General features: G+C 41.1%; 1 protein-coding gene across 1 annotated transcript in view; it reads right to left on the minus strand.

The window, feature by feature from the left end:
• PLXNC1 (plexin C1) overlaps positions 1 to 18,332 on the minus strand; it is a 68,692-nt gene that overhangs the window by 35,204 nt on the left and 15,156 nt on the right. The window contains exons 5-9 of the mRNA XM_010157566.1: positions 13,340 to 13,454; positions 12,209 to 12,353; positions 3,836 to 3,900; positions 2,575 to 2,714; positions 1,292 to 1,471 (exon numbers count right to left, since the gene is read on the minus strand). Coding sequence (XP_010155868.1) covers positions 1,292 to 1,471; positions 2,575 to 2,714; positions 3,836 to 3,900; positions 12,209 to 12,353; positions 13,340 to 13,454 — 645 coding nt within the window. The remainder of the gene's footprint in view (positions 1 to 1,291; positions 1,472 to 2,574; positions 2,715 to 3,835; positions 3,901 to 12,208; positions 12,354 to 13,339; positions 13,455 to 18,332) is intronic.

Below are 18,332 nucleotides of genomic sequence, written 5' to 3' on the forward strand. Positions count from 1 at the left end.
GGGGGGGCAGGGGGAAGGGAGGATAATATTATGTTTTTCCACAGGTAAGTCCTGCATTAAGACTTCAGCTGTGAATAAACTACATGTGTATTTTGCCTTAGGAGCAGCCAATATAATAAAGTCAAGCTGCAAGACAAGATAATTTGCGCTATACAGTGTACTTCCATTCTTTCCTCATAATGTAATGGTAAATGCTTTTGCTGCCTCAAACCCAAATGGCTCGATAGCATACACATGCATACTCCTTTTCAGGGACTCTCCACCTTGTTTTCTTTTCATGCAGCCAAAAACCTAGACTAAGATTTAATATTCTGTCTTGAAGAAAGAGCATCATGGTATTTCACTGGCCCAGAGCAGCCTGGCCTGTGCTTAATTCCTGCCTTCTTCAGGACGAACCAACGGTGCCAGGCACTTCACAGGAAACATTCTCGTCAGTGTTCAGACCATCTGTCTCAGCCCACACAATGGTGCTTGTGTCTGAGGGCTCTGGCTCACAATCTCTGCTGAATACAGTTGGAGTGGTTTAAGGTATTATTAATTTCCAGCTGCCTGAGCTGCCCCTCACCTGGAGATGAGGGCATGCGTCTTGGCTGCTCAGCTGCTGCAGCTGCCAGCACAACTTATTACCTCAAACCCACACTTGCCAGTGCTTGACGCCAAGATAACAGGTTAAGAACGTGAAAGCGGGTAAAAACTATGCAGGCAGGCAGAGGGACAGGTGGAAAGCCATGCCTGAGAATATCTTAAAACCACTCTATAAGTCTTCCACCAGAGTTGTTGAGTCTGCTGCAGAACACAGCAGAGGCTTGAAAAGGGCTCTTTTGGCTTTAGGGAACCCAGTCCTAAAGCAAGTCTACGCGTATCACTGCAATGGTGATTATTTTCACTTCATTTCCAATTCACTCATACTTTATACTGTTTCAGAGGTGAAGGGTATATTAGAATCAAGAAACCAAAGTTAACTGGAGTTTTAATTCATCCATGCTACCCATATTTTGGATTTAGCTTTAGTATGAAGAGACTATTTTTGACTTCTACAAAGGAGACCTGGAGTGGGCAAGAAGGAGATTACAGAATCCTGCAGAACACTGAACCCATTTGCAGCTATCATGACCCTATCTGCATGTCACATGTTAAATCAGTTCACCGGCGTAAATTCACCCTCCACAACAGGTTACAGCAGTCATCCAAGTTTGTATCAGCTGCAGTCTGGCCAAGGAACAAGGCTCGTAACAGCTCAGTGGGACAACATTTTAATAAATACATGAGAAGTACAGAAAGACAAATTTACCTGATCCAGGAGGTATTTGGTGTGATTCCAAAACATGATGGCAGTGAAACATAATGCAGGGTCATTGGTGGTGAGCATTTTTTCCCATTAGCCTGTATACATACACTTTTGGCCTCTTTACGTGTTGGTGGGAGTGCAAATGTCATTTGTGTATCGTTTAGCACATTTCTAACTTTAATGCTGGGGGAGAAAGAAAACAGTCAGATGTTGAAACACAGATGCCACTCACTGGCTTTACTATACAAAGCCTATAACCTAAAGCAAAGGATGAGGACAGAAGAGGAGTGAATCTCTCCTTGAGCTGCCAGATGGAAGTGGAAAGAGAGTGCAGGGAGTAGGGCAAAGTAGGGCATCTTCTGAATGCAGTTGCTGTGTGTCACAATAATCACAGACGAAGGTACAGATACTGGTCTTATGGCCTTGGGATGTGGCTGTGTAATGCAATGTGTGATTTTGCTGTGTAAACTGTGTAATTTGCAGTGTACTTCTCTGTGCTGCCAACACATTAGTTAGTCAAGAATGAGAATCTTTAGTTTCCTTTTCTGTCTTATTTTTCTCTTTCTTTCGCTCTTTCTCCCCCTCCTTTCACCCTTTCTCTCTTTCCTCTTTGTCTATCCTTTCCCTCTCTCCCTCCTTTCCCTCTCTCCCTCCTTTCCCTCTTGTTTCCTATGGTCCCCAAGAAATTCATGGTTGAACTAAAAATTGAGCTGTACCCTACAAATACTTTTTCAAATGCTAGCTATGTAAAATGGGCTTGGCAATCACAGGCAGCCATTACAGCTGCACCTGAAAATGACTGATTCAGAATAAGATAGCCTAATTATCTCGGGGGTTACACTGTGCAATCATCAACAGAGAAAAGTACATGCTGTTGCATGAGAGATTCCCTTCCATGGCACAGTGTCTGTGCTTTCACAAGCAGAATCCTAGAATATATGGAGGATATTTTGAAGCAGAGGAGAGTCAAACAAAAGCTGAGGTTTCTCTCTAACCTAATTTCTTGTTGCCTGCTGCAAGGCACAGAGGGCCACAGAACTGTCCTAACTACTGCTGAGAGTTGCCTACCTACCCACCCATCCCTTGTATTGTACCCAAACCCCAAACTCATTCCCATCCCTTGAGAATTTAAAGTGGAAGTATAAACAAAGGAGTACAGAGCTTCCCCCCCATTCTGCTGAGGAGAGGTCCACGACAACTATTCACACAAGTCTACTGCTAGGGTAAGTTGGGCATAATTTTCACCATGCAAAGTAAATAGTATTATTTTTCAGAGCTTAACTCACATTTCTGGTTTACAGCCAGTGATTCCAGTCAGTATCAGTTTTATGCCTGATGCACGTGTAAAGTTTTCTCCTTTGACCGTTATTTCACTTTTGCCTAATGTAGAAATCCACAAAGGTTCAATGGAATGAATGCTGATATGCTGTTAGATAATGAAGCAAAACAAAATCCGGTTATAAAAAGGCTAGGCAGTTAGACAACAGCTGCAAAAACAACCACTGCTCAGGTATGCGGGTTTTATGGCACTGGGATACATTTTTCTTATTAGTTTCAAATCTTATTAAGCTTGATTCTGGGACTTACTATCAATCACAATATCTTTACAAGCTAACTATTTTTACCTACATATTTTATATTTCAACTCATCTCATAACGAAGTTGCCCAAAGGAATCACAAACTGACATACTGGAAGGTCAGTATCATAAAAACCCAGCTTGAAATGATACATTTTGTGTGACCCTTGAAGAACTAAGAAACAACACAAGACAAAACCCATGGTGCTGTCACTACGAGAGATCAGAGAAACAAATGAAGGCATCTCTCGTGACCTGAAAAGGGAAAGCAGGGTCAAATCCTAGAATGAAAAGTTGAGAAAGAGCCCCAGAATTAGCTTTACTAGAAAGTCTTTTCAAAGTCATATATAAAGCTAAAGGTACAACAGAACTGTGAGGATATTTTGGTATCCCATTTTGATGCTAAGAAGTTTATAAATCTGTTTTCCAGCATTTAAGAATAATCCTAGTTTGCTCTGATGCTGTCACAGTCTTGCAGAAATGTGGCCAATTTTTAAACTGTGCTTTTCTTTGAGTATTTTTATATTTATTTATTCTAACTTACTAACACTACCGAGCAGGAAGAGAGATGTTTTCCCTAGTGTATTTACTTGATGCATTTGACAGCATCTCATGTTTAATCAGTTTTGCTGCTTCCCCGGTTTATAATCACACAGACTGTTTCCTCTCTGTGTATCTTGCAGACAACAAACTGAAAACATTCAAAAAACCCAGGAAAATGTGCATGTGAAACCACAAACTGCTTGGGACCTTCTCAGGCAAATGATTTCCAGCTTTCTTTTAGACTACCTATAAAACTAGTTTAAAGTGAATTTTCAGACTATTGTGATTATCCTGATTTCTGCTCTTCACCTGTGGACACATGCACTAAGCAGTTCAGCCTTCCCAACCCTGAGAAGGGTGCTGGTGCAAAACCTCTAAGAAAGTCCTTCCCACGGGGTTTTTCTCCCCACTCATCTTTCCACGTACCCAGAGCAGCACCAAGCCTTTGGACTGGCGGCCTGAGGGCACCACTGGTGTCACACCACCATCCACTGCAAACACAGCATTTGCCCAAATCAGAAAGGGTCCCGGCACATTGTCCCCACATGCTACCATGGACCCCTGAATGCCAGAGCGCTCCGGAGCAAATGCGAGACCTGTCACAACTGATCAAAAGCTGCAACTTGTGCCTTAGGAAAGGGCAAGAGAGTGCAAAGGCTGGGGCCAGAGGGCCTGCAAGATGACCTCTGGTAGGATAATGGAGGAGGACAAAGGAAACCCCTGACAAACAGCCTGAGGGGGAAAATTCATTCCCATCCTGACCTGGGGATCCGTTTAACCCTCCGTATGGGAGCAGGAAAAATGAAGCAGAAATCTGAGAGTTTAAAGCCAGCAAAGCACCAGTGCCTTACTCCACCGTGTCCCATCCCTCTACTTGTGCCCAGCCTCCAGCACACCAAGGACAGTCAGTATCCTCACAGAAATCCAGAATCCAAATACTACAGACAGGAGTAAAAAACTGCTTCGGGGCTCTCACCAATAACCAGCAGGGAGCCCTGAAGCACAGGAATAACTCAGTATCACACAAACACACAGAGACTGAGAAACATGAGGCATCCCCTGCCCAGAGGTGTGGCAGGACGCTGAGGCACTTTCAGGGCCCACTCTGGTCTCCCTGCCAGGCGCCCCACGCCACGGGGCGACTCAGCTTAGCTTACCTTGTTTCTTCTCTTACACCAGAAAAAAATGGCAGCAAGAATGGTTCACGCTGGAAGTTCCAGCCTCTCCTGCGGCTACACAACACCGACTCCCTCGCCATGTCCTGCCTCAGACTCAAAGCATCAGTGCAGTCACTCACAGCCCTGAGGCAAGCTGGCCTCGGCTACTCCAGAGCCTGCTTCCCAGCTTGACCGCCATGCTCTGCAACACTTTCCTCAGCAGCAAAAGGAAATGTGAATTTCCTCGCTGAATGCAGGAGGGAGCAAGCATCCTCGCTGGGGTCTGTGGTGCTCATTTCCCCAGTGCCAGCGAGCTGCTGACCTTCCAGGCGCTGTGTGGCAGGGGAGAGACGCCCAGTAGCAAAAGGCAAGGGAGACAGCGGAGAGGCAGTAGGGTATTTATAAAAATCACTGGTTGAGAGGCATGCGATGAAAGCAGCATAAACATGCAGAGAGACATACAGAAAGTGTGTGCTAGGTCCTCAGGTAATGTAAATCAGCACAGCCCTGTCAGCTTCAATAGAGCTCCACATTTCTGAGCTGCAGCCCCCCCACACCCTCCCGCGGACAGCCTCACGCTTCCCTGGGGCTGTGTAAACAGTGGCAGCCACATCCTCAGAGGTGTGGTTAGCATGGCTGCAGGTCACAGCGAGATTCTGGCAGCAGCCCAGGTTAAGCAGCCTCTGCCACCCTGGGGAGCTCAGCCTCTGCCACCCCGGGGAGCTCGTCCCCACTCCAGCACGAGGCCTCCTGTGGTGCTAGCACAGGGCCCCGAGGCCAAGAGAAGAACTACATGGGGGAAGTGGACCAGATGAAAAATAACCTGCCGAAAGAAAGCAGTTATTTCCAGCCAAATCAGTTCCCCGGCCAAGAGTACTCGCACAACCACTCCAACTGCTGCTCTGGCGCAGGGAGGGGGAAGGTGCCTGCATGGAAACCAGCAGCTGGAGTCAGGAGGAGGGCTGGGGCTGCCACTGAAAGAAAAGTGTATTAATCGAAATGCTCGGCTGGGGTTGTGGGAAAACACAAATCCTCTTTCTCAGCTCTCCAGTATGCTCTCCTTAAAGCAGCAGCAGTCAAAGGAGAGCAGGATTTCAAATGCAATTTCAAGCCCTCTGAATGGATCAATCACTTCTAAATAAACATCTGCCTTTGGACTGCCTCTAGTGCTTTCACTGCCTTGTCCATCACTGTCTTTCCAAGATAAGGCGTGTGGAAGAAAGCCATCTCCCAGGCAATTCCAACTATTTACCAATGTCAAATTAATGCACTTGGAAGCAGAGCAAAGAAGAATTTCCTCTGTTCTTTCACCACCCGTAATGCTTTATATGCAAACCAAATCCAGAATATTAATGGCTCAGAAGCACATGTATTACAATCCCACTCATCTCTGAAAAAACAAAATGGATTTTGTGATTTTGTTTAAGAAACCTCAGCTGAACAATTAAATTCAAGAGGTAATTCTTGCCTTCCCAGGTAATAGTTTGGGTAGCTCTAACGAAACATTTGGAGATAAGAACACATTTGCTATTTATACCCATCATGCTATCACTCACAGAAAAGCAGAAACCAAAAAGTGTAGGCAGCAAATCTCTGTGTACTTACTCATCAGACAAATTTCTCTTCACTAGTCATTTCTCTCCTAACACCTGCATGTCATAAGCAACCACTGATGACAAGATTGGTCAGTTTTATGAGAAAATAGAAACATTTTGGCACCACAGACAATGAAGGGTAAGGTAATGGTTAAAGAGCTGGCCTACAAGGCAAAAGGCTAAAGGGCTGGCCTAGGAGGCAAATTGTGTAGACCGTATGCACACAAACAGAATGGACTGTACGCACACCTACAGCCTATGATTTCAATAGAGAACTCAACAACCAGATTCAGAAGGTACTTTGGCATGAGCAACACTCTTTTCTTTCCAGTGATCCAGCTTGAGAGGGATGGATGGAAAGCAGCTCCATCTCCAGTTTTGTCTACAGCATGGAAGCAAGGAAAATTTTTCTGGAAGTGTGAACCAGGGATTTACTAACACCCAGAGATTTCAGTTCCTAGATGAATCCTCTAGACACTTGTCTGCTATGCAGAAACTGGGTGTCACATCCTCCCCTTCCTTCTGCTCCCCTGGCAGCTATGTTTCAGGAGAAGCTGTAATCTGGCTGCATAAAATGAGAGAGAGGTTTGTGACTGAAACTTAGTTTCACAGAGTTGTCTGTGACAGCAGAACTCAAACATGCATCGAAATCTAGGTAAGAAGTGTAAAATTATGGGCTTTGGGTTCTTTTGTTATTGGTCAACTTACATGTCCTAGCCCTCAGCACACTGGCTCCTGTGGACTGCCTAAACACAGCATACAGAGACTTTGGCACTTAAAGCAATATTGTAAATACTGCACCTAGAGGTAGACACACAACTATTGCAGTGTCCACAGTCCCAATGCCTGGACCTGAAACATAAATCTTTGTCGGCACCTTTAGGCACCAACAAAGCACTACAAAAAAATAGTATCAATCCCAGTTCTGCATTACCTCTTCATCCATGTCTCTATTCTTCCTGCAAAGTCTTCTCATTTTAAATACATTTCTCTCCCAACCCACAGTACCTCAATAATGCCAGTTTTAAAATGCTAACTAACCTCTGTTTTCTGTGCAGTGGCGATCCCCTTGGAAGCAGTTGGATTACAATTATCCTGAAAAACACCAGCATTTCTCCATGTCAGGACAAGGAAGAGACAGATTTCTGCTCAGATGTAAAAAATACAAGGAAGAGGCATCACAGGGGACTCCAGTCCTCTCCAACAAATTTTACCTGGCAGGTGGTGGCAGGAGAGACACGTGTCCATTTACAGCTGTTACAGTCACCCTTGTGTATACACCGTGAGCAGCTGGTAACACAGAAAACAAAGGTTTTGTAAGACACAGAAACCCAATCTAGATTCATCCATGAATGTGAAAATTCAAATGACACAAAAAAGCACAAACCCAAGAGAACAACCTGGCAGACATGTAATGAAATGCGTAAACGACATAACCTGCATTTATCCTCCAAGCCTATTGTACTGTTGTGCTTATTCTGAGGACAAATTTAATATGAAATACAATCTGTGCTGAGAGTCAAAGATTTCTAAAAAGCATAAAGCAGATGAAGCACTTTGGTTTTCATTTTGCTGTGGTTTTCTACAGTACATAACTGGCCACATATTTAACCAGAAAAGGGCAGAAAACCATCACTGATTCTTTCGCAGCTTGCCTGACCTTCTCTTCTGTGTGTGTAGTGCTGGCACATATTGCTGGCTTGTATTGCCTTCCTCTACCAAAAAATATGCCTGTTGGAGAGTAGTTTGTCCTCATCTTGCTTTGCAATGCATCAATCAGCATGGAGGTCAGCCAAGAGCAGAACAGGCTCCCTCCATGCGTGCTGAGAAATGCTCTGGTTTACGAGACAGACAGCTCCTTCCCCGTGTTGCTCCAGGGACAAGGAAGTGATGTGCCACTTCCCAACAAGCAGAAGTTCAGTTTCATCCCAGGTGCCTATGAATTAGCCTTTTTGTATAGGGGAGGAGCGTTCTGAATGGAAACATTGTAGTTACCTACAGTGTATGTTAGTTAGATCTTTCTAAGTTTTAACAACCACATGTTAGAAAGGGTTAGGTCATGTACTCAGCACAAATGCTTTCTACTGCAAGCTCTCAACACAAAGTGTGACTCTGAAAAACAATGCATACAGAACAATAGGTATTCATTTTTCCTATTAGCAGATTAGATGTTACCTTCTGGTTCAATTGTATTCGTGTTACCCATCGACCATACTTAAATTGCACTTGTTTCTATTCAAAAACAGCTCCATAAAGTGACTTTTACAGAATCTCACGACTCCTCTAATCTCAGTCTTACTCTGAGTATCAGGGGGCCACCTTTTTTCACAAGGACAGAAATTATTTTAATGTCATTGTGTCATCATTTATTATCTCCTCAGGCACTTGTCATAAATTCAGTCATAGTAAAGACTCTTACAGCTAACTCCCAGGGTCCCATTAAATACAAGTCATCAGAAGAAGTAACTTTCTAAGGACAATAAAAAAAGCAGAGAAGGAGGAAATGGGCCAAGAAAAGGAATTTGACTATTTTTAGGGAAATTATTTCCTTAAAAAATAGCAAAAAAATTACTTCATCCCCCCTCCCCACACATACACATAAACCCCTCAACAAACTTCAACAGGAACCAGGCTCTTACTTCCTCAACCGAAATGTTTGTGTGATATTCCAAGAGCTTGAGGACAGCGATGCTTCGAGAACTAGACAATCTGGAAAAATGTGACTGTTAGACATATGCTGGATATTACAAGAAATAACTGTAAAAATAAAACAGAGTTGAAAGCTCATGTGCCTTCAGCTGTTCTCTACATGGTATGCACCTTCTCTCATACAAACATTCACTCACACTTTTGACTGATAAAAATATTTTTTCCTTCCACTGCACCCTTCAGATGAGTTATTCCGAGACCCTGTACACACTCATTCATTAAGCTTGATGCCACCACTGCATGACATACAAAACTAATGTTATTGTCAGGATGCAGATAAGGAAATGCTACCCTGCAGAGATATAAAATCATCTCCCGAAGAGCACACAGTGGTATTCTGTTGCACAGCCAGAACCCAAATCCTAACACAACAGACTCTTCTAATGTGAAAGACCCCAACATACCATACTTCTCTCTCATTCTGTCTCACAGACTTGGTTTCTGAGGCTTTTTTTTAATCTATGCAGTAGTAATTTTCATCCTATTTAAATCTTTTATGATTGCATGAGTCAATTTGCCATTATTTCAGCTAGCAATTACTATACTGACAATTCACTGGCAGCTGTGGAATGAAAGAGTATCTTCTCCCATGAGCAGAATACCACATCGAAAAGTAGAGTCAGATATATACCACTTAAGCCATGGTCCCTTTCATCTGTGTGCCTGCAGATGTGTACGTCTGTGAAATGAATGCCTGCTGGAGATCAAATGAAACCCATGTGTGCAGACTTTTCTGGCTTCTCTATGCTAGGAAGTAGATAGTGCTTTAATCCGGGAAAGTTACATAGATTTAAAGTATACCTACCTTGCAAAGGTAGAGAAAGCTTTGTCTTTATCACAGGCTGGCTTGTTCAGATGAAAACCAGTTTTAGCTACATCTACATTGTTATATCAGACCTATCTCCTAGCTGCACACGTCAGCATGGCACTTGGGTGCTCACTGCAAAGGTCACCTGCACTGCTTGTTAGAAACAGCCCTGGAGACTGTTCATATGCTTAAATACCTTAGGAAAAGGATAGCAAACAGTCTGATCTTCAAAGGTGGTTTAATGATTGAATACGTGGTTGAGCACACAGACATTCTGAAATCCTTCACCAAGCACCTATTTGCATCTCCAGAAATCTACGTATCTGCAGAAATCTGGCATGTGGGGCACAAAATCACCTAAATCACTCGCTTAGTTCATTATATGTGAAGGGTCTTGAGCCACAAGCTACTGAAAAATAGCATTTTACTAGGAGTAGTAAGTAAAAGTAATGAATTTATATGCTTATGGCAGAGCTTGTCTCCTCTTTTAAGCTTGTATAAATACTTTAAAAACAACACTGTTGGATATGGTTTCCTGATTTTGTCTGTGTTGAAATTAATGGAACCTATTATTTTCTGTATGGCCTTGGCTGACCTTTCAAAATGCATCAGACTGCACTGAGTAGCAGGTATTTTCAAAATGTTTTTTTCCAGAAGGGATATCTGAAGGAGTTTTGCAAGTGCATCTTCTTGTGAGACTGAGGTCAGTTTATATGGGGTAGCACAAACACCCAACATAACTTCCACACCTGCATTATCCACCCATAAATCTCAGCTGGTAGGAGCATGGGAATGGCAGTAATAAGGGCAGACACAAGCTAAGTTCACAGCCTTCTGGTTAAAACTGTCAAAGGCTCATCCCTGGCACAAAGCGCAGGCAAGGTGAGCTAGCTTCCATAACACTATGCTCTGAAAACCTGCTAATGGGGTAAGAGAAAGCCTCAATTTGAGAAGACAGAGAACCAACATGATGTACTCTATAATTATAATAAAACATGGCTTTTGGGACTGGGTCAATAAAGGCCACTTTTCTTCTCTAATGCATTTGTCCCTCTTAAAAATCCACTAACAATGTTTGCTAACGACACTGCTTAATAGACCAGAATACTCATGGACATAACCCTAGCTGTCACCTGCTAGTGAGAGTCTTTTCTTCCTAATTCCCAAGTCAATATTGGACAGGAACTCGACACACAACACTGGTATGACGCCAGGGGACCTTCTCCCATACAAAGCCATAAGATGAGCTCCTGAGATTCCACTATTCAACGTAACCTCATGCAGGGTCAAGGGTCCCCAAGAGAGAGAGCTTTTTGCAGCACTGAGCTCTTCAGAACAGGTCATTGCTAAGTTGTGGTTAACATTTTCTTCCTCTTTCTACAAGAGGATATTATAAGAGAACCAGATTCATGCAAGAGTCTTTCGGGCTATATTATCTAGGAAAAGATAAAGGCAGTCATTTATCTGAATTTTCTGTTTCCTCTTCAAGCCACTTAAGAGCACAAGGTATCCTTGAGCTTGTTATCTTTGTCCCTCAGTTTAGACTAAAACTCTTGTATTCTAACATAAGCAACTTTTAAAAAAGGTACAATGACAACCTGTATTAAGAAAAGCTTTGTGCTTCTCTACAGTCCCTTGAAGCATTGCAAGGGGGACATTTTCCTCCTATTAGTCAAATAAGACTCTGCTGTGAAGGATTATCATCTGACCTTTGAGACCAAAGCCTAGAGAACAGCCCAAAAGTCTAAACACTAATGTACCACTTAATTCTAAGACTTGCAATTGCCCGTAAGGTGCACAAAACGGATCACGTGCATCATGTGTCCAATACAAATGGCTCAGGTCTCTAATCCTGAGAGCTACTGGTGAGCAAAGCAGTATAAGAATTATTGCAAAATGATTCAACCACTAATTCAGAAAGACGAATGAAATGACATCAAACACAAGACATACCAGCCAAATTGCCCCTAAACCATGTATTTTTCTGCTAATCCTCTACACGGGAAAATTGCTTTCTCACAAGTGTCTAAGTTAGGTTGAAACAGTTAATTGAATGTTAAGATCATTTATTGCACAGACATTCATAGTCAGATTGTTCTAATTTAGGCTGATACAGAGCACTGGGCCAACACTGCTTCTTCCATCTCTCCAGCCAGCTTGATTGTCATTGCAGCTATCTTACGTCTCCTTAGACAGTGATTAATGGCACCGTATAAATATACTACTAATGCTAAAAGACTGCACTGCTACAGACCGGTGTGAAGAAGCTGCTTCAAGCCATGTTTTCTTACTTCTAGAAAGGATTCCACGTTAACAAATCTTTAATTAGCAAGAATAGTGTGAGTATGCTCAACTCACCTGACAGAGCAGGAATATTTTTTTCACTGACATTTAATAAAACGCATTACATACTCTCACACTCATTAGGCTGTACATACTCTCACACTCATTAGGCTGTATGTATGCTCAGCTCTCCTCAGTAATAAAGGACAGTGAATAAGCATTAAATACATGTAATAGGAAAACATACCATCATCAGTTATCACCGGAGTGGTAAGATTGCAGGAACAGGATGAGTTTTTCAGCTCTACATTTTCATAAAATATTTCAACAGGTTTAACAATTTTTATTATACAGGAAGTAAGGATTTTGTTTCTGTTTGCAGACACAGAAACCTATAAAACGATAAAAACAAGAATACAACCGATTTCTTGAAGTACTTGTTATGTCACCACCTTGTCTTTACAGAAAACTACAAGGTATGAAATGTACAAAATGAAAATTTTTGTGGTGGAAACTGACATTTGACTAGGAGGTCTATCAAAGGAGAGGGCCTCTCCCAACTGATGAAGCAATACAGAAAGAGCAGTGAAAGAAACAGCATGTCTTACTTCCAGAAATGGATCTGTAAGGTATGTTAGGGGAGCAATCTGGAATAATTTTGGATTTTAAAACAAGAATTGTTCTGTAACAGTGTTCTATGTTATAGTCCCTTAAGAATATTTCAGCAAGAATGTACAAATCCTCACAGAGAGACGACGTTTGCATCCATAACCAAAGTGACTTAATTATGAAACAGAATTTGTCTTGTAATGAATTATCCTTTGTTTCTGGCTGAGAGCGCTTTGCAAATATGATCACATTAGTGCATTCAATCAGGAAACCAGAAACAATAGCATGCAGATTAAGTGGCCAGTCACAATACTTGATAATCAAATACTCAAGGCTGTGTGCTGTGAGCAGACACTGAGTAAATACTAATATCAAACACTTGAAGACGCATTTGTGTTAGCATATGTGTCTAAGTGAATGTTTTGTAACTTGTTACAAAGCTCAGAACTTCCATAACGCACTTGATATATAGTCACTAGAAATATTAAAATAGCTGATAAAGTGATATAATGGAAACGTTGCCTGTGTCAGCATAGTGAATTTTTGACTTGACATCAAGAAGTGTAGTTTCCCGATACATTTTACAGAGGAGGAAGAGAAGACCTATTTGATTGACACATTCAGTCTACAGGAGTTTCCAATACGTTTGCCAATTGTTAAGAGGGACTAATATATGGAACATGGTGACAAAAGAAAGGAAGTTCAATAAGTGTCAGAACAACACATTTTAAGTCACAATAAACAAACACACACGAAACTATGTACATACCTGATTCTCAGCAGGGAAATCTAGCAGGATTTTCAGATCTTTATCAGGTGCATGTGAAATGTTATACCAACCCTTTATGCTGTTTGAACTCGTACAATTTTCTTTTAATGTGCACCTAAAAGTATACATAAAATTATACTAGCCTCCTTATCATGGCTTTGACTTCAAACACTGTACTTCAACTTACTTATTGTTATTGATTTTTTACAGGAATGATATTGATTTTTTACAGGAATATGGTTACAGCTGCGATAAGCTTCAGGAAAACAACCAGTAAAATCTTCTGCTTATCAAAATAAATTACAATGCATTGACATATGCTCTAGGGTCCTCATTAAGTCAATGGGACTCAAGCAAATATTAGATGCTTGGCCAGTAACATCAGACTTGGTACACTGGATTGGAATGCATCAACCCCAACTTGATTGTTCCATTGTATAGCACTAGATCTGACACACAACACACACACAGAGGTTCCCTCTACACTCAGTGGGGAAAAATATGCTTTTTAGGGTACAATTCACCTAACCTATTTTAGACATTGACACAAAAATGAAATGAACCACGCTGTAGAAACTGCTTGTTCTCTCCAAAGAGTGTAAGAGGAGATGGCGGTAAAGCTCAGATGTAGAGCTATGCTATGAACGTTTACAGTTGATGAGATGCATCCTCCTTCCTACTCTCCTCTGTCATCTACTGATGTGAACAGTAATCCTGCCCTTTTATGTCAGTGCACTTGGTTAAAAACACTGGGTTTGAAAAGGTAGTTCAGAATACATTTCTCTGTCTTCAAGAATAAAATCCATCTCAGAAATAGGATAGCACAAAGTCAATCAAAATGTTATAGATGCCAATTTATAGGAAACAAACTACACATCAGAAAATTAAAGAAGAATGAGGAAACACAGTGATATACAAGTACTACAAAGATCACATGTATTAAAAACGTGCTAAGAAAAAGAGAACATGGGCATACAAATCAGATGGACAATCACTGAGTTTGAAAGGTGAATCCTTAAAATACTGTCTGCTGTGAGCAGTTAATGAACAGTCCATAGATTAACTCCAATCAATTTCATGTGGCTAGCAATTAATGACATATAAGTGCTAACTGCATATATCTGAATATTGAATATATAAATACTGAATAGTCATAAGTAAGTGCAACATTTAATATTGTTTTAATAATAACACTTTTCTACCATAACATAGAAGTGTGTATAACTTCAATCATGTGCTCAGTGACATGTGCCCTAATGAACTACTCCTTCGCTAAAAACTAGAAATAAGTACATACTTGCAAAACATGGACCTTTCTCATGAAGGGCTTACTGTATAAGCCCATTTCGCGAACAATGTGTTTTCTCTCCAGAAGGAATAACACAAGAATGACTTTCAAGAAAAATATACACTTTACAAATTGCCCGAAATAACCCCACAAACCATAGAAACCAGAAAGCCGTCTTCTCTGCAGATGAAGACGTTGGCAACTGGAATGCAGTTAAGTGCAAGGTCACTTCCTTTGTGGTCTAACGCAGGAAACTGAGTTCCTGCTGCACAAGAACCTAGTGGGGCTTGGCATCTGAATACATTCAGATCACAACTATACTGTAAGAAATTGGGACTATGCCTGACATATTGCCAACTGTCTGAACTAGGACAAATTGCAGTCGCATTTGTACCTCGTCACCTTACTGAGATTGCAAACGTCCATTAGCATCCCAGTTTTACAACCACAGAGGCTGGGATCTGTCATCAAGAGCTGTGCATAACCCAGACGCTCAGATATGTACCAGTGGATAACTGCTACTGGCAGTGATGCATGGGAAAGGGACATCCCATAGTTTCTGAGAGACCACGGATCATAATGTTGAAGATGCAAGGCAAGACACCTGTGATACTTGGCACTAAGTAAGTATATGCATTTCAGTGGCATTAATATTAAAATATTACAATATTAAAAAATAAAACTGTTTATAAAGCTGACTATTCAAAACCATCCCAGGACAAAGTTATTTGCCTTCTTAGACTGCTTGAGGAACACAAGCAGTGAACCAGTTTCCCTCATCTATAATAAAGGATCTAAGAGTTTAATGGCAAAAAAATATCACCCAGAACCCACGGTTGTGCGTGTTCATGCCAGTAAAAATACGCCTTTTGTTGCTCTAAAAGCTGACCTTTAACACTCAAACAATGTGCTATGGAGACCGGTCATTTTGCAGTCACAAAGGGGGAGGTAGAGCATCTGATGTCCCCCCGCATGAATTCTCACAACTGTCCAGAACAGGCCAAGAATAAAATGACTTCCACTCACCTAAATATGAGCTTATTTTGTTATATCCATATTTTTAGACAACTGATATTGTTTGCAAACACACGGGAGTGAATAGAACAGATAAATATTATTTGTGAACCACATGGTTCTGAAAATTAACATACAGACTAGGGCAACTACTAAGAAAGCAAAAAATATCAATGTTGCAAAAGTAGCTGAAAGTTCCTGGAGTCTGGCTTTCTTGGAAAGGTGGCCTGGACCATGCCCTGTACAAGTATGAAGGTATAAGGTATGAAACCTTAGGATCAGGTTTCAGACATGCACAGATATGTGTACAGAGAAAAGCAGAGTCAAGATTTTTTAATCTTTCACAGCAAGCTGGTTTTTTATACTACTACAGATTCCTCTTCACAATTGGAATCAAGTTCCTCTTATTTCCTGATGATAATGTGATACCACTGCATATCGGCTTATTCGTATTTACTTAGTCTCTGCTTCCCTAATCTTGCATGAACTACAGATCCTACTGAGTCTGCCCTCTCTGCCTTGCTAAAGCATACGGATTTCCTCGTGCAATGAGAACACAGTTTCAGAGAAGGTTTTGGCATCCTTTTCCAGGATACCAGCCCCTGAATGGAGTCCACAGGTACCACAGACACAGACCAAATTCAAAACTAAGTCTGGTCACGTCAGATAACTAACACATATAGTGTTATTTACATATGGAAAATACATGTGAAACATCAGTACCCTGCACTGGAATAATTTCGACAAACTTCAGGTAAACCTGATTCATCTACAGAAAATCTATAAATACCAAGAGAAATCACACAATCCTATGACTAATTGTTTTGAGTGATTATAAGCCAAAAGGAGAATTTACATATTTGTCCCTATGGAAGAAAGAGTAGAAATAGGAACAGCAGAAACATTTTGTTTCGTTTTGTTTTCACTTGCAACAAGATGTGCAAATTTTTTCATCACAATACTAGCCCTGAGTTCATACTGTCTTTGAAATGAAGCACTGCTGGCAAGATTTATTTTTAAAATGGAGTGCATACTTAATATGACATTTATTTCCAAGTAAGAGTATAAAACATATGACTGATCTCAAAATTCTTAGGGAGTGTATAGTTTTATTGGACGTGTAAGGACTTGGATTAAAATGCTGGCTACAAACACATCTTCCTCTTTTTCTAAAGCTTCACTCAAGAGTTCTCTCTTCACAAACCCAAGTATTTAATGATGCAAAGTGCTTAACAGTGAAAACATATGTGGGTGTTGAACGAGATTCACATTAGAGTAATTCATCTTTTTTTCTCCAAAAGAGTAAATTATTTCTGTTTCAACCAGATGGGAACTTTTGGTGATTCCCCCTCAGAAACAGGGGATTTACTGACTAATAACTGTTATTTGCAAACTCTTTATAAGGTAACTAAAAGTCTGAAAAGCTTAACACTGTCACAGATACAGTTTCTAACAAGGTAGCAAAAGAGAGTTTGAAGAAAACATGTTACAGAATAAACACCTACTCTCTTCTAGTAACTATCTTTGCGAACACAAACTATCAGATCTTCAGTAAAATCACATTAACACTGAAACAAACCCAAATGGGTAGTGTTAACATTCAAAAAGAAGGCTACTAGTGGAATTCCTCAAAAATCAATCTTACAATCACTTTCGTTTAGTGTTTTAATTATTGATGAACTGGCATAAAAGAAGGTTTACACTGTTGACACCTGCTGATGACACGAAGTTGGAAACATTACCATGCAGAGGAGGATGAGAATATCACACAGGAAAACTTAGATAACCTTGAAATGGGATGACATTTCAAAGCATAAAGTACAAGAACATGTACCTAGAGCAATGCAAATCTCACAACCCATATGTGCTATAGACTGGAAACTCATCAGTTAGAAAGAAAACAAAGAAAGAGAAGGACCTGGGGGCATTTTTTGATCATGGATGACTGTGGCCCATCAATGCAATGCAGTCATGAAAAAGACATTTGTGATCCCAGGACACACTAAGTAAGGTGCTTCCTGGACAGACTCATTAAACACCACTGAGAAAGGCACAGCTGAAGTATCTTCTGGAACACTGTGATAGTCCTGGCCATCCTTATTTTAAAAGGATGCATAAACTTTATAGACGGGCTACTAGAGTTAAGAAAGGAGTGTCTTCTGTGAGAGGATCTTAGTGAAGTTACTTGTTTTAGCACACCAAAATGAAAGTGAAATGAGAGACTGCTTTCACAAAAACACTGTAGAGGTAAGTGTGAGGGAGGGGGAAACCTATTTAAGCCGAAGCGATGTAAGCACCAGAACAAACGAGTATAATCTGTCCATGAACACTCACATCAAGAAAATGAGCAGACAGATTTCAACCACTAGAACAATGGGACTCCCAGACAGCCACACAACCAGGGCAAGGAACACACAAAGCCTGCCTAAATTTAGGATGATCCTTGATTAGTTTATGAGTAGGTTTACATGGTGTGCTTGCTTGCAAATGCCAAGGCTTGATGACCGAGGAATTTCTCCAGTCCTGGCCAAGGATGTACAGCAGCTTTCAAACCTGCTTCACAGAAAGCAGCAAAACTAATGATTTAAATGTGAGGAGGAAGTGTTTAGAAAGAAATTCTCTGGCCTAAAGCAAAGGCAGTGGTTGCAAAGCAAGGAACTATGAAAACTGAAGATAACTGAGCACTCTTTC

Source organism: Eurypyga helias, unplaced genomic scaffold, assembly GCF_000690775.1.
Source record: "Eurypyga helias isolate BGI_N326 unplaced genomic scaffold, ASM69077v1 scaffold20128, whole genome shotgun sequence".
Taxonomy (NCBI): Eukaryota; Metazoa; Chordata; class Aves; order Eurypygiformes; family Eurypygidae; genus Eurypyga; species Eurypyga helias.